Raw genomic sequence first — 17,462 nt, forward strand, 5'->3', positions numbered from 1 at the left:
GGATGACATATTGTTGATTGGAAATGATATAGAATTTCTGGATAGCATAAAATGATATTTGAATAAGAGTTTTTCAATGAAAGACCTCGGTGAAGCTGCTTACATATTGGGCATCAAGATCTATAGAGATAGATCAAGAAGCTTAATTAGACTTTCACAAAGCACATACCTTGAAAAAGTTTTGAAGAAGTTCAAAATGGATCAGGCAAAGAAAGGGTTCTTGCCTGTGTTACAAGGTGTGAAGTTGAGTAAGACTCAATGCTCGACCACTGCATAAGATAGAGAGAAAATGAAAGATGTTCCCTGTGCTTCAGCCATAGGCTCTATCATGTATGCAATGTTGTGTACCAGACCTGATGTGTGCCTTGCTATTAGTTTAGCAGGGAGGTACCAAAGTAATCCAGGAGTGGATCACTGGACAGCGGTCAAGAACATCCTGAAATACCCAAAAAGGACTAAGGATATGTTTCTCGTTTATGGAGGTGACAAAGAGCTCATTGTAAATGGTTACGTTCATGCAAGCTTTGACACTGATCCGGACGATTCTAAATCGCAAACCGGATACGTGTTTATATTGAACGGTGGAGCTGTCAGTTGGAGCAGTTCTAAACAAAGCGTCGTGGCGGGATCTACGTGTGAAGCGAAGTACATTGTTGCTTCGGAAGCAGCAAATGAAGGAGTCTGGACGAAGGAGTTCATATCCGATCTAGGTGTCATACCTAGTGCATCGGGTCCAATGAAAAACTTTTGTGACAATACTGGTGCAATTGCCTTAACAAAGGAATCCAGGTTTCACAAGAGAACTAAGCACGTCAAGAGATGCTTCAATTCCATCCGCGATCAAGTTCAGGTGGGAGACATAGAGATTTGCAAGATACATACGGATCTGAATGTTGCAGACCCGTTGACTAAGCCTCTCTCACGAGCAAAACATGATCAGCACCAAGGCTCCATGGGTGTTAGAATCATTACTGTGTAATCTAGATTATTGACTCTAGTGCAAGTGGGAGACTGAAGGAAATATGCCCTAGAGGCAATAATAAAGTTATTATTTATTTCCTCATTTCATGGTAAATGTTTATTATTCATGCTAGAATTTTATTAACCAGAAACTTAGTACATGTGTGAATACATAGACAAACAGAGTGTCACTAGTATGCCTCTACTTGACTAGCTCATTAATCAAAGATGGTTAAGTTTCCTAACCATAGACATGAGTTGTCATTTGATTAACGGGATCACATCATTAGGAGAATGATGTGATTGACTTGACCCATTCCGTTAGCTTAGCACTTGATCGTTTAGTTTACTGTTATTGCTTTCTTTGTGACTCATACATGTTCCTATGACTATGAGGTTATGAAACTCCCAATTACCGGAGGAACACTTTGTGTGCTACCAAACATCACAACGTAACTGGGTGATTATAAAGGTTCTCTACAGGTGTCTCCGATGGTACTTGTTGAGTTGGCATGGATCAAGATTAGGATTTTTCACTCCGATTGTCGGAGAGGTATCTCTGGGCCCACTCGGTAATGCTCATCACTATAAGCCTTGCAAGCATTGTAACTAATGAGTTAGTTGCGAGATGATGTATTACGGAACGAGTAAAGAGACTTGCCGGTAACGAGATTGAACTAGGTATTGAGATACCGACAACCGAATCTCGGGCAAGTAACATACCGATGACAAAGGGAACAACGTATGTTGTTATGCGGTTTGACCGATAAAGATCTTCGTAGAATATGTGGGAGCCAATATAAGCATCCAGGTTTTGTTATTGGTTATTGACCGGAGACGTGTCTCGGTCATGTCTACATAGTTCTCGAACCCGTAGGGTCCGCATGCTTAAAGTTCAGTGACGATTGGTATTATGAGTTTTTGTGTTTTGATGTACCGAAGGTAGTTCGGAGTCCCGGATATGATCACGGACATGACGAGGAGTCTCGAAATGGTCGAGACGTAAAGATCGATATATTGGACGACTATATTCGGACACCGGAAGTGTTCCGGATGGTTTCGGAGAAAACCGGAGTGCCGGAGGGTTACCCGAACCCCCCGAGAGAAATAGTGGGCCTTATGGGCCTTAGTGGAGATAGAGAGGGCTGGCCTAGGGCAGGCCGCGCGCCCTCCCCCTCTGGTCCGAATTGGACTAGGAGAGGGGGGGGCGGCACCCCCCTTTCCTTCTCCCTCTCCCCCTTCCTTTCCCCCCTCCTAGTAGGAGTAGGAAAGAGGGGAGTCCTACTCCTACTAGGAGGAGGACTCCTCCTGGCGCGCCTACAGGGGCCGGCCGGCCTCCCCCCTTGCTCCTTTATATACGGGGGCAGGGGGCACCTCTAGACACACAAGTTGATCTGTTGATCTCTCTCAGCCGTGTGCGGTGCCCCCCTCCACCATAATCCACCTCGATTATATCGTAGCGGTGCTTAGGCGAAGCCCTGCGTCGGTAGCATCATCATCGTCGTCATCACGCCGTCGTGCTGACGGAACTCTCCCGTGAAGCTCTGCTGGATCGGAGTTCGTGGGACGTCATCGAGCTGAACGTGTGCTGAACTCGGAGGTGTCGTGCGTTCGGTACTTGGATCGGTCGGATCGTGAAGACGTACGACTACATCAACCGCGTTGTGCTACCGCTACCGCTTTCGGTCTACGAGGGTACGTGGACATACTCTTCCCTCTTATTGCTATGTATCACCATGATCCTGTGTGTGCGTAGGAATTTTTTAAAATTACTACATTCCACAACAAGTAATGCCCCACGAAGTGAGGCCTTTGCCAAGTCAGTCCTTTGTGACATGAGTGTCTGAAGTTGCATTCGATGCTTTTTGTGAGTGTCTGAAGTTGTATTCGATGAATTTTGCGATCGATAAGAAAAGTGATGGATTTCTGCTGACCCCACAATAGTGATGGTTTATGCTTTTTACTCTCATTTCAGAGAAAGCAGCATCCAAATTCGTCATCACCTCTATGTTTTTCGCTAGACCGGCAAAAGGACGTTTAGTCCTATAAAAGTTAAATTAGAAGAATATGCTAAACTGATGCCCGATTGGCTGCAGGCCGTTGATTATTGAATCGCCGGCTTCGTGCCCGTTTCCTTTCGATTTCTTCGCTTGTGGCGAGTCAGAGCGTCCCAATTACCAAGCACTTAACTCGCCCGACCTACCCACCAACCACCCCGCGGCGAGACTGACCAGACTGACCAGACTGAATTGATCGGCAATAAATCAGCACGCTGCACGCGCTGGGGGTCTGAGTCGGAGGAGGAAGAAGATCGAGGAGCAGCTGATTCGCTCGCACAAAGCGCCGGGATCAGATCCATCTCTCCGCGCGCGATGTCTGAGGTGGCGGCGATGGCGGGGCAGGCGTACATGAGACAGCTCTCCAAGCACCCTCTCCGCACCAAGGCCATCACCTCCGGGGTGCTGGCCGGCTGCAGCGACGCCGTCGCCCAGAAGATCTCCGGCGTCAAGAAGCTCCAGCTCAGGAGGCTCCTCCTCATAATGGTACCTAGCTTGCCACTGCTTTCTCATTTCTCGTGCTTACTTGCAATTTGCCGATCCACACATTTTACATCTCTTGATCCATCCTCACCGGCCACCTACCCCGCAAAGTAGGCATACATGTGTTAGTACAACTGCCGTCCATTTGACGAATCAAGGTTAACCAAAGCAGTAATCTTGTCTTATTAATTTCCACAAATCTAATTCAGTAGCAGTACCTAACAACTAACAAGTATTATGTTTAAGTTCAGAAAACGGCAATCCACAAAAATTACATATTGTGAGTTTTCAGATAATTGTGTAAATTTCCATAGATGTACAATATGCATTAGTAGCAGCACTTGTAAACAATCATACAGAATTATACTCCCTCCGTTCACTTTTATAAGTCGTTTCAGACAAGTGAAATTGAGCTGTTTTGCATAGTGTCTTAAACATCTACAAAGCCTTATAAAAGTGAACAGAGGGAGTAATAATTTTTAACGGTACAAAAAGATAAATTTGTGTATGTACTAATCCTACTTTCCCTTTCATGTTTTCTTTGTACAGTATACAAAAGGTCATATGTTTGCACAAAATCTGCACTTTATGAGTTTATCTACTGATTTTCTAGAGTGGAAGATAATATGATCATTCTTATTTTATAGATGCGACATGTTTTGAATTGGGCAGAAACTAATGGTAGATGAAGGACTTGACCTTATGCTTAATGTCTGTCTTTTTAGTTCAGTACTGCATGCACCAAAGAGCTTAAGCAATCCATTCATTCTACTCTTCTTTTGATATCATATATGCTGTCGTAATTAGTAGTATCTAACTTGTATTATGACTATGTGATTGGCAAACAAACAGCTCTATGGATTTGCATACGCAGGACCATTCGGTCATTTTTTCCACAAGCTTATGGACAAGATTTTCAAGGGACAGAAGAAAGGAAAAGAAACTACAGCCAAGAAGGCATGCATGCAACTATCTTTGATCTTGACATTTACTCATGGACCATGCATCATTTTCTCGCAGCTCAATTAATTAACTGGTATTTTTGCACTATATATGCAGGTCATAGTGGAGCAGCTAACTGTATCACCATGGAACAATATGATGTTCATGATGTACTACGGTCTGGTAGTTGAAGGTATTCTAAGTTGAATGCATATTTTCGATCAAACTCCTCTTTATGTACAGATATCAAGAAAAAACTTGCTGGCAGTTCTTTTCATGTATATGTGCATATATCATTTCATTTCTACAAAATGGCTACAACTTAATCTGCCCTTCTTCTCAGTTGTGAGGTTCCTGGGGCTGTAGATTACTGTTTTGTGTGGTGCTTGAATTTTGCCGAGGAATTTTTTTTTGCATTTCTTGCTATTTAGGATTGTAGGCACTTCCCTGGCCAAGTCTTGTGCATTGATCAGACTGCAAGGATCTATTCATCCATTCTCTGATGAACTTCCTTTTTCAGCGAGTAATGGCAACATGGAAAGTAATTTTTAAAAATTTCAGGGAGGCCATTCGGGCAAGTAAAGAGCAAGGTCAAGAAGGACTTTGCAAACATCCAATTGACAGCTTGGAAGGTATTACTATCCATCACCTAATTTGTGTCTTGCTTGTAGTGGATATTTTTAGTCTGCTTATCTTTTATCAGCTCATCGAAAAGCTTTAGAATACTGAATACATGAGCAATATATAACGCGTGTATATACCTTTCTGTGGCCGCATGCAGTTCTGGCCAATAGTTAGCTGGATCAACTATGAGTACATGCCACTCCAGCTCCGAGTTCTTTTCGCCAGCTCCGTTGCATCATGCTGGTATGACCCTGATTAATCTCCTTGTTTGTTTTTCTTTTAAAAGTTTTAAATAGAAGATTATCAGTAATGCTTGATGTACTCATCCTGCCGGTTTGGATCTGCAATTACAGGGCAGTGTTTCTGAACCTGAAAGCAGCAAGATCCATTGCCGGCGCTAGTAAGAATGCATAAAAGAAGGATGGAAGGAAGGGGCTAGTGCTACATTGTATTTCTAGCTAATTAAGTATCCACTAGTGATTTTCTCAGTTCATTTTTATCACTCAGTTTGTATTTATGTTTCTATGTGAACCCCTCGAGCATCGAGAACCTAGAGTGAATGTTTCAACTAAGTATGTGAGTATGTCAATGTGAAGAGTCCCTTTCTTGCCACTGGGAAAAAAACCCTACAAAGCAAAAATTATCCTCTAGAAGGTACCATGTTTGTTATTCCTTTGGGAGGAAAATAGGGACTGTACTGGGATCTGACGCGTGGAAATAAATGAACATGCTCTGAGGTTTGTAGAATCTCAATGAAAAAAAAGCAGAAGTGAACCTCATGTCTCCTGAAATCCTAAACGAAATTGCACATAATGTTGCCTGGATGCTCCAAGTAATCTTTGATGCAACAAATTTCTTAACTAGGGAGAGATGCCAGAAGGTGATAGATAAATGGGCCCTGCTAGGTGCTGGCCGACCGGCGCAGCGTCTGATCGGCCGCCTCCTGGGCCATAGGATCCCATGCGCACGTACGTCCACGATCTTCTTTAGCATTGATTTGGTTGTCTTCTCTCGTCCAATAAGAGCAACTCCAACGGGCCAACCCATATGGACATGCATTTCGTCCGTTTTTTATCCGTTTGGATCGGCGAAATGGACATCCGCGTCCGCTTTTTGATTTGGGTCTACATGTGTGCCCAACGGGTAGCCTGACACATATTTGCTATGTTTGCCCTGGCATTTCGTCGAACATGTAGCAGGCAACGGGGTTGGCAGCGGCTAGACGGCCGATGGCTGCAGCGACACAGGCCTGGCGCGGCTGCTTCGTGCGCCGCCTGCTGCGGCCCGGCTGCCCTCGCGCCTCCAGCCCGGCCGTGCCCGTCTGAGCCGGCTCACTAGTCTTCCCATGCCTGAGTCACTCCTCCTCGCCCCGCCAAGGTTGCTTCGCACGCCGCCTGCTGCGACCCGGCCGCCCCCACGCCGGCCGCGGCCGTGCCCGTCCGAGCCGGCTCACTAGTCTTCCCGCGCCCGAGTCACTCCTCCTCGCCCCGCCAAGGCTGCTTCGCGCGCCGCCTGCTGCGACCCGTGCCCGTCCGAGCCGGTTCCGCCCCGTGCCCCGCGGCGTCCTTCCCCTGTGCCGCGCGGCAGCACGACGGCCGCCTTAGCCAGCACATACGACACGGACGCCGCGACGCTCGCCGCCACCACCCACAGGTACGCGCCTCCTCCTCCCCCGCACGCCGTGACAGGGGATGAGCAGCGCACGCGACGGAGACGGCGGGCAGGTTGGCGAGGAGCACGACGAGCAGGGGCGACGCACAGACGAGCAGCAGTGAGGCGAGCATGACGACGAGGAAGAAGGCCGTCTTGGCCCCCGGCTGTGCCCCCAGCAGCTCGCGCCCTTCTCCGGCCCTGCCCCGGCTCCGGCACTGTCCCGCGGCGTGGTTGGTGGTCTGGAAAAGGGTGGGTGGGTGGGTGGGAGAAGAGAGAGGAAAGGAGGAGAGAGATGGGATGGGTGGTTGGATGACATGTGGGCCACGCAGCACATGCAGTGGGCAGAAGCGGACGAGGAGAGCAAAGAAAACGTCCGCTTTGTGTCCGCCGCCGACCCAAATGTGTCCCAAATTTGAGACGGAAATGGGTCCGCGCGGACACAAAGCAGACGCAAAATGAAAACGGGTCTTTGTCTTGGGCAATCGTTTTTGTCCGCACAGACCCAAACGGACATGGGCGGATGAAATGGGTCACCCCATTGAAGTTGCTCTAACGCCGCGCAATAGGGGGGACACCCTTGCCTCCTACCCGCAGCTTCGTTCCTCTCGTAGCAATATCACTAGCCCCTTTGTTCTCCCGTACGCACGCATCAAGCGTGCCCCTAGCAGCCTTGCCGCCTTGGGCTCATAGCGCTGTCGTTGTAGCTTGTAGCATCGCCATCCATGTTGCTGCTACGTCTTGAGCTTGCGTTGGTTTTCTTCGAAGAGGAAGGGATGATGCAGCAGAGTAGCGTAAGTATTTCCTTCAATTTTTGAGAACCAAGGTATCAATCCAGTAGGAGGTGTAACGCCCTCGATGCGGCTATATCTCCCACGTGTCGAAGCACGACTTAGAGGCATGACCGCATTGAAAGCAATATCGCAAGTGAGGTAATCTTCACACAACCCATGTAATACATAAGGGAAAGAGATACATAGTTGGCTTACAATCGCCATTTCACCCAATTACATGAATAAAGCATTATATCATCTAGATACAATCAAGATCCGATTACGGAATCAAAATAAAAGAAGACTACCCCAAAAGCTACATAGATCCCCGATCGACCCCAACTGGGCTCCACTACTGATCAACTAGAACGAAACAACACAAAGGACAAGATCTTCATCGAGCTCCTCCTTGAGCTTGGTTGCGTCACCTGCTCGGTAACATCGGCACCTGCAAACTGGTTTTGGAAGTATCTGTGAGTCACGGGGACTCAGCAATCTCACACCCTCGCGATCAAAAACTATTTAAGCTTATAGGTAGGGTAAAATGTATGATGTGGAGTTGCAGCAAGCGACTAGCATATATGGTGACTAACATACGCAAATGAGAGCGAGAAGAGAAGGCAAGGCACGGTCGATAAAACTATGACCAAGAAGTGATCCTAGAACAATCTACGTTAAGCATAACTCCAACACCGTGTTCACTTCTCGGACTCCGCCGAGAAGAGACCATCACGGTTACACACGCGGTTAATGTATTTTAATTAAGGTCAACTTCAGGTTTTCTACAACCGGACATTAACAAATTCCCATCTGCCCATAACCGCGGGCACGACTTTCGAAAGTTCAAATCCCTGCAGGGGTGTCCCAACTTAGCCCATCACAAGCTCTCACGGACAACGAAGGATATTCCTTCTAGCGGGAAGACCCGATCAGGCTCGGAATCCCGGTTACAAGACATTTCGACAATGGTAAAACAAGACCAGCAAAGCCACCCGAATGTGCCGACAAATCCCGATAGGAGCTGCACATATCTCTTTCTCAGGGCACACCGGATTGTCCAAGGTTCCGGTAGGCCAGCCCAGAGTTTCCCCTGGTGGCCAGCGGCAGCTGACGGGTTGGACCAACACTCAGAGGAGCACTGGCCCGAGGGTTTAATAAAGATGACCCTTGGACAGGCCTACCCAAGGGAAAGAAAAGGCTAGGTGGCAAATGGTAAAACCAATGTTGGGCCTTGCTGGAGGAGTTTTATTCAAGGCAAACTGTCAAGGGGTTCCCATTATAACCCAACCGCGTAAGGAACGCAAAATCCGGGAACATAACACCGATATGACGGAAACTAGGGCGGCAAGAGTGGAACAAAACACCAGGCATAAGGCCGAGCCTTCCACCCTTTACCAAGTATATAGATGCATTAATTAGATAAGAGATATTGTGATATCCCAACAAGTAAACATGTTCCAACAAGGAACAACAACTCCATGTTCCAACAAGGAACAAACTTCAATCTTCACCTGCAACTAACAACGCTATAAGAGGGGCTGAGCAAAGCGGTAACATAGCCAAACAACGGTTTGCTAGGATAAGGTGGGTTAGAGGCTTGGATTAACAATATGGGAGGCATGATAAGCAAGTGGTAGGTATCGCAACATAGGCATAGCAAAAGAGCGAGCAACTAGCAAGCAAAGATAGAAGTGATTTCGAGGCTATGGTCATCTTGCCTGAAATCCCCCAAGGAAGAAGAACGAGTCCATGAAGAAGACAAACGGGCGTAGACGAACGGGTCCTCACAAACGCGACGTTCTCGGAACCAACTCCAAGAAACAACACCGGAAAGAAGCACACAACATGGTAAACAACCAACACATGATCATGGTATGATATGCGGGATGCGGTATGTGATGTATATGCATGATTTGACAAGGAATGATTGAACCTGGCCTCAACTTGGAAATCCAAGAGTGCCACTGGAAAGGTGAGGTGATTTCGGTTGAAACCGATATAAAGATCACCGGAATCGGATGCACGGTTTGGAAATCGCAAGCAAAACAAATATGGCACCGATCTGCGATAATCAGCAAGTAGCCACCTAAATGCATCAAGATAATTATGCTACAGCACTCAAACATGACAACAAAATACATGACAGAGATCCACTCAAGAAGCTTAACAAAAGATGAATAGTGAGCTACGGCTAATTCATCCATTAACAGGTTCAAACAAGCATGACAAAAGTGCAAAAGATAACAGGTTTCAGACTTAGTGAAATTAACACAAGTCTGGAATTTATCATCAGGAAGCACACTTTAGAGCATGAAAACTACATGCTACAAGAACATATAATGGCAAAGCAAGGCATGGCATGAAGCTACTCAAATCACTTAACAAAAGTCCCTTGGTGACCTTGAGCCAAAAGGGATCAGAAAATACAATTACAAGCATGTGAACATAGCAAAAATATAAACAGATTCAGACTTAGTGAAAAACTGGAGCATGCAAATCAGTTAACGAGTAGGCATGTTTACGAGCTCGATGCACTCACTACAAAGCATGGCATGACAAACTAAGCATACACCCATCAAGAATACATGGCAATAACAACAACATAGCATGCACGGATCAATAGCAACATCCTCGGTAAAATCGCTAAACATGTCAACAATCTTCCAGGATCATTTTATAGCAAAAGTAGAGTTCGATTAACTCAAGCTAGGGTGCTCCATAAATGCAAACAAAGATATGGATGGATAGAGAACCACAATGTTAACAAAACATCCTTACTGATCATCCTCAAAAGAGGCACGGATCACTAGGAAACAACATGAACATATGGCATAACAAAAAAATCAGGACAAGGACTTGGAGAAATTCTAAGTCCCTGAAATCAGCATTAACAATTACGCTACTTTGCAAGCTTGTGCTAGTCACCACAAGTATCACAAAAATACATGGCAAGCACCTCTGTAAGGATGGCATGGCATATAACAAAACACATGTAGAGCTCAGGATCATAGCATGCACACATTAATCATGGCAAAAATGACAAAATGCCATTTGCTGAAACAGATCTGACAAATTCATCACATAGCCCTCTTCCAACAGCATTTTGGGCATCAAGATGATCTCAAATGGAAATGATGCAATGAGATGAAATGATGTACTCGTCAAGACGAACATTTTGATATGCTACACACACGAATCGGAGCAACGGGTGCGGAGTTATGATGCGTCAAAGATTGCAAAAAAATACTGAGATCTGGGGACTTAGCCATATCACCTCGTGGGAAAAGTCAACGGGCGGACGGGAATATCCAGGACGGAGCGGATCGGGACGAGGGGAGGCGTTTGGTTCGCGAACCGGTGGATCTGGTCCACCTCTCCCAGATCCGGCGAACGTGGAGCTCCAGCGAGGCGTGAGAAGTCCGGAGAGTGAACTCCGGCGACGCGGGACGAGGCGACGGGGCCGGAGGGAGGCGAGGCGATGGCCGGACGGCGCTACGGTGATGGTCGGCGCCGGCGCGCGAGGAAATGGGCGGCGGCGGCGAGCGCGGATGGCGGCGGAGAAAACAAGGCGGCGGGACGCGGTGGAGCTCCGGTGATGCACGGCGGCGTCGGAGGGTGACACAGCGGAGCGGCGAGCTCCCGCGGCGGAGAGGCAGAGGCGGGAGGCGGCTCGGGGATCGAAGTTGGGGGCGCGGCTCCGGCGACCTCTGGCACGGGCGGCGGAGAGAGGAAGAGCGGCGGCGGCGAGCTCCGGTTGCCGGGGTTGGTCGCCGGCGACGGTCGTGAGGGCGGCGCAAAGATCCAGCGAGGTTGCGGGCGCGGGCTCCCGCGGGGCGGCGGCGGCGGCGAGATGGGCCCGCGCGGGCCCCGAATAGGCTCCGCAGGCCGCGGCGGCGGTGGGACGACGGCGGCCACGTGGCGAGATGGGATACGCTGCGGCGGGCGGTTGGACGACGGCGGCCACGTGGCGAGACGGGATACGCTGCGGCGGGCGGTTGGACGTGTCCGGCCGCCGGGCGGACATGTCCGGCGGCGCGCGGAGAAAAAATTAGGGTTCATCTGCGAAAAGGAAGGGGGAGGCATCTATTTATAGGTAGAGGAAGCTAGGAGAGTCCAAATGAGGTGCGGTTTGCGGCCACGCGATCGTGATCGAACGATCGAGATGATGGAGGGGGTTTTGGTGGGTTTTGGGCCACTTTGGAAGGGTGTTGGGCTGCAACACGCACGAGGCCTTTACGGTCCCTCGGTTAACCGTTGGAGTATCAAACGAAGCCCAAATGGCATGAAACTTGACAGGCGGTCTACCGGTGGTAAATCAAGGCCGCATGAAAAGTATCGGTCCAATTCGAAAACGTTTAACACCCGCACATGAAAAGAGGTAGAAAGGGACACCAGGTGACATAGGAGCGCCGGAATGCAAAACGGACAACGGGGAAAATGCTCGGATGCATGAGACGGACATGTATGCAGATGAAATGCACATGATGACATGATATGCAATGCATGACACGCAAGCAATGACAACGCAACAACAGCGAATAACTGGAGGACACCTGGCACATCGGTCTCGGGGCGTTACAGGAGGCCACGCTCAAGTCCCTCGTACCTACACAAAGCGATAGCTACTCGCAACCAACGCGATTAGGGGTTATCAATCCCTTCACGGTCACTTACAAGAGTGAGATCTGATAGATATAATATTTTTGGTATTTTTTGTATAAAGATGCAAAGTAAAAAGTAAAAGAAAAGTAAAAGCAAAGTAAGATTGAAGTGATGGAGATTGATATGATGAGAATAGACCCGGGGGCCATAGGTTTCACTAGTGGCTTCTCTCAAGAGCATAAATATTCTATGGTGGGTGAACAAATTACTGTTGAGCAATTGACAGAATTGAGCATAGTTATGAGAATATCTAGGCATGATCATGTATATAGGCATCACGTCCGTGACAAGTAGATCGAAATGATTCTGCATCTTCTACTACTACTAGTTGATTGCCCGTGCGTTGCCACGGGACATCATACCCTACCAACAAGTTAAACATTGCTCATCCTTCTCCGCATTGTTTTATCTCAAATCACTCCTTTGCCCTAGCTTTTTATCTCAAATCACTCCTTTGCCCTAGCTTCTGGCAGTCACTCTACTTCACTCCAGAAAGCTCGAATATGACATGATATGTTAGCGTTTACGATGCGTGTCATTTTCTTTTTGTATGGATTGGTAACGCTCATACCATTCAAATGAATGCTTCATGTATTTTCCAAACCTGAATTTATTGTGACAACTCATCAAAGGGAGTGAAGCAAAATAATACCGAGTTGGGAACATGAAAACTCAAAGAGGGACATAGTCATTCTAAAATCCGATAATGATATATAAGAACTGAACATAATTTGGTCCATCTATGCTTGCCCACTAAACATAATTTGAACCACAAAGAGACATGTAAAAAAATAAACTTAGTGCATATTGGTTGCTAGATTATACAACCCACAATGAAGTTTTCTGACCATGTATTGAGCATGAAGGTCTTTCCCTTCAGAATTTAAATTTGTTCACAAAGTCCTATGTCTTACTCCCACTCAACTCCCTTCCCAGCAATCACAATGTACATTTCCCCACACCCAAGTAACACTTGAAATACAAGACAAAGTATGATGACGAACTTTCTCATGCTTGGCTACTTCTCTACCTGGTCCTCATCAGTGCGCTTACAATAGCTTCTTTTTTATTTTTGCATTTATTCCAAGTCCAATGAATAGTTGCCGAGCTCTTGTTGTTTCCTACAAGAAATGGTAACATGTGAAGGGTAGACATTAAATCAAGGAGGACATGTGACAATCCCAACATCGCTGCAACTCACACTCATTACTGTCGACAATTGTGTAATCGAATTTGTTTCAGGCTTCACATCAACCAATGCCTCGGCAGGGGTGAAGGGATAGGGAAAATTTTAAAGTTAACAAAACATAACTCAGGAAGAAAAATCACAATCACCCTATGAATCTGGTTTTGAATTCGCCTTATTAGCACTATCACTTTGTCATTCCTGTTTATGGAGCTCAAAAAGTTTTAAGACCAGGGATACTCCGCTCCCTTGGAAGCTTATGAATTCATCATCATGCTATATTCTTGTTCCCTAAAAAGAATAAGGAATAAAGTAGCAATAAAGGCTAAGCTTAGATTCATAGCTCCACCTTTACCCAGAAACATCTCAAGTATGTGTATATACTAAAACTACATGCCATCATATGTGGTACTATACAGAAAATTTAACTCCTAATAACCTTCAGTCTCAAGTAGTGTGAGCTAGCAACTCTGTCTTTCCCTCTCTCTAGTTCTAAATATGAACAACGGAGTAACAAAAGGCATGTGATTACTTATTCTCTTCATCTTTACATGGTTCAGAATTTATACACATGATGTATTGTTCTCTATTGTGCTAGTTCCCCGGCTAGCTACAGAATGTAGCTTCTCCTCAGCCACTATTACTCATTTTATTTCTGATGGTAAGTCACATATATAGCCTTGTGGATAGAAACATAGGGACGCCAGCATGCAACATAGCCATTGTTTAAAAAAATTGTATGCATGCACACAAAGTCTATGCAATAAACAAAATTGAGATTGTGTAGCTGCTTGAGCATATATATACTTAATCGCGTGTATAGATCCGGTTATACTACAAGTCCTATGTTTAGCGCCTCTTGTAGTATAAACCTACTATGTGCAAGCGGGATATGTCTAGTGGAATTCAAATGGATAACACAAAGTTTAGGGAGAGAAATACCTCTCTGTAAAAGCAAACAGAACTAACTGGATATATGCAGTTTTTGCATAACAAAAACTGAATGACACTGAACTCTGACATGCTAACACATTTTGTTTACAAGGACACAGCAATGGGATTAGAAATTAGTTAACACATAATCCATTCTAAAGCTAGCTGAGCAGAGCAAAACTAATGGATATGTAGTTCTTCCAATTTCTGGCAAATATTTCTAACCAAGATACTTGTCCTTCTCAAAACTTTGCATGCTGAAAAATTCGGACTGCCTTGCTGATAAAGCTTGTGGAGATGTCATGGGAGGCTTACAGGTGATTAAACTTGTTTGTGAAAGATTTACATGTTAATTAATCTCATAGCACTGTCATTGCCCTAAATACCTAATATCACATGTAAATCCTCAGCCAATAATTAGCTCAAGAATTAGCAAAAAGAAAACGTAGTGTAGCAACCCACACGAACCAGAATCTGACCTTTTCAAAATGCTATTGGAACCTTCTCCAGAGAAACCCAAGCGATGCCTATAAGTATCAATTGGTCGTTCACTTCAGAATATGAAAATGGCATGGACTGCAAAAATAATAGCAGTATGGAAAATTTTCTGGCTCAACTGGTGTGCACCAAAAGAATCATTATTTTGGCATTATACAAACATTAAGATTCAAATGGAGCATGAAACATAAATAATGTAAACAAATCAGTTACGGTGGTCACTTGTTTTATTCATAAAAAATAAAAACCATCTATTAGGTTAGAGCAACATGTGAACTCAGTCTGAAGCCCACTTACAATGATAAGCGACGAACAATCATCAATCTCATTTGCCTAAAATTTTCATTTAACCGCAAACCATTGCATATGACAAAAAAATCAGAGAAACAAGTTAGTAAAACTCATTACGCATATGAAGGCATTAAAATTTGAGGAAACAATGTCATACATTGACATAATGCTCTTCGAATCCTCCTTGATGGCTGGGGAAATTTTTGCCACCAAGATTGAACCCTCAGAGGTTGCAGTCATTGCACACATGAAGACGTGTTAGTAATTGCATACTGCAGGTCTGCAGTCGGCGATAGAACATAAGATTTTGCTAGAGAGAGCTTCTCACAAATGGTGAAGGTGATGTTGTTGAGAGCACGTCACGCCCGGAGTAGTAGCTCGCACATGCCCTATCGTCGGGTCTGTCATACAACATGTTGCCAACACTGCGGAAGGATTTCTTCATCTTCAGCAGTGTCCGCCCTGAAAACATGCAGACTTACAGTTGATTAGTATAATCAGCAGCAACAAAAGAATATCGCACCATGATAAATCGGATTAACCAAGGCACTTCTGTGTTGTTTTAGTGGTCATCTCCTTCACAAACACTTAACACTGGGCAGTGAGGCAACTACAGAACCACATGCATGGAGCATGAACGGAACTACAGAATCACATGCGCCAAGCATGAACCCCACAGTGATTCTGGCAACCATGGTTGGGGCGGCATGGCTGGGTTGTGTCGGGCCAAAGTCGGTGCACTTGGCGGAGCAGGGGCGTTGGGCTTGCTACCGTGGCCCATGATTCGACGAGTCAAATCCCCTCACCGTGCCGATGGAGTTGTGGCACAATTCAGTCCTTGCCGCGTCCGTGTCTAGTTCCCTGGAGTCGCCACTGCGTCTCCATGGTATCTCTCCATGCCTCCAAAAACGTCTTTCCGGCCAAAGAGCACAGGTAACCGGCAGCACGGCTCCTCCCATGACTACGGCCACATAATCCGGCAACCACGCTGTGTTGCTGCTTCAAGATCAATTGTGTCTAGGAGACAAACCTAGGCGGCGCCTGTTGACGAAGACGCGGGGAAACATCCAGTGAATATTAAGGCGTCACGCTTGAAACGAGGAGTTCTCCGTGGAGGCGACGCGGAAAAGGAGATGCGAGGATTGCGACCAGGGTTGGGAACTTTCTAAATCTACTACTGCGCGGTCTGCTGCCCTGCGCCCCCGACGCTGTTGCCGCACTCTCCTGGGAGACCGCGTGACTGGGCCGTCCCCGAGGCGCCCGCGTCCAGGGAAGGCCCGCCGACGATGACCTCAAGAAGCTTCTACTCGGTCCCGATGGCGCCCCGGCGACCTCAACAACCAAGTTGTCCACCCTGCACAGCACCTTCAGTGGGGCAGGGAGATCCATCCATGCATGGGCACGAACATATCCTGCTGCGCGTGAAGTTGCTGGAGGCGGCGTGTGTGGAAAGGAGGTTGCGGCGTGGGGCGTGGATGGAGAGAACGAAGTAGGGATCGTGATAAAGAGGTTGGTAGAAGCGAAGAGATAGGTATCGTGAGAAAAAAAATAGATGTGAGAATAGGAGCGAACGAAAGGGAGGGCGTGGGTGCGAGGATGTATCAATAGGGAGGTTGAACCATCACGACGTTCGATTCTCCTTTAATAGTAGAGATTACTCCACTCATCGACCGTTATCCAGCATGCATCTAGAGTATTAAGTTAAAAACAAAGTAACGCCTTAAGCAAGATGACATGATGTAGAGAGATAAATTCATGCAATGTGAAATAAACCCCATCTTGTTATCCTCGATGGCAACGATACAATACGTGCCTTGCTGCCCCTTCTGTCACCGGGTAAGGACACCGCAAGATCGAACCCAAAGCTAAGCACTTCTCCCATGGCAAGAACTACCAATCTAGTTGGCCAAACCAAACGGATAATTCGAAGAGACTTGCAAAGATAACTAATCATACATAAAAGAATTCAGAGAAGATTCAAATATTATTCATAGATAGACTTGATCATAAACCCACAATTCATCGGTCTCAACAAACACACCGCAAAAAGAAGATTACATAGAATAGATCTCCACAAGAGAGGGGGAGAACTTTGTATTGAGATTCAAAGAGAGAGAAGAAGCCATCTAGCTACTAACTATGGACCCGAAGGTCTGAGGTAAACTACTCACACTTCATCGGAGGGGCTAGGATGATGAAGAAGCCCTCCGTGATGACGGCCCTCTTCCGGCGGAGCTCTGGAACAGGCCCCAAGATGGGATCTCGTGGATACAGAAAGTTGCGGCGGTGGAATTAGGTTTTTGGCTCCTGTTCTGATCGTTTGGGGGTATGTGTGTATATATAGGAGGAAAAGTACGCCGGAGGAGCACCGAGGGGCCCACGAGGTAGGGGGCGCGCCCTAGG

General features: G+C 46.5%; 1 protein-coding gene across 1 annotated transcript; it reads left to right on the forward strand.

The window, feature by feature from the left end:
- The first annotated feature begins 3,137 nt into the window (after nucleotides 1–3,137).
- On the forward strand, nucleotides 3,138–5,719 carry LOC125507916 (peroxisomal membrane protein PMP22). The gene is made up of 6 exons (XM_048672443.1): nucleotides 3,138–3,503; nucleotides 4,353–4,457; nucleotides 4,560–4,635; nucleotides 5,004–5,074; nucleotides 5,224–5,309; nucleotides 5,420–5,719. The coding sequence occupies exons 1-6, from the start codon at nucleotides 3,333–3,335 to the stop codon at nucleotides 5,478–5,480; spliced, it is 570 nt and encodes a 189-aa protein (XP_048528400.1). The 5' UTR covers nucleotides 3,138–3,332; the 3' UTR covers nucleotides 5,481–5,719.
- The last annotated feature ends 11,743 nt before the right edge of the window (nucleotides 5,720–17,462 follow it).

This window comes from Triticum urartu, chromosome 5, assembly GCF_003073215.2.
Source record: "Triticum urartu cultivar G1812 chromosome 5, Tu2.1, whole genome shotgun sequence".
Lineage (NCBI taxonomy): Eukaryota > Viridiplantae > Streptophyta > Magnoliopsida > Poales > Poaceae > Triticum > Triticum urartu.

Coding starts and splice junctions, on each gene's coding strand:
- LOC125507916 (XM_048672443.1), top strand. CDS start 3,333: ATGTCTGAGGTGGCGGCGATGGCGGGGCAGGCGTACATGAGACAGCTC. Junction 3,504..4,352: donor GGAGGCTCCTCCTCATAATG/GTACCTAGCTTG, acceptor GCAAACAAACAG/CTCTATGGATTTGCATACGC. Junction 4,458..4,559: donor AAGAAACTACAGCCAAGAAG/GCATGCATGCAA, acceptor CTATATATGCAG/GTCATAGTGGAGCAGCTAAC.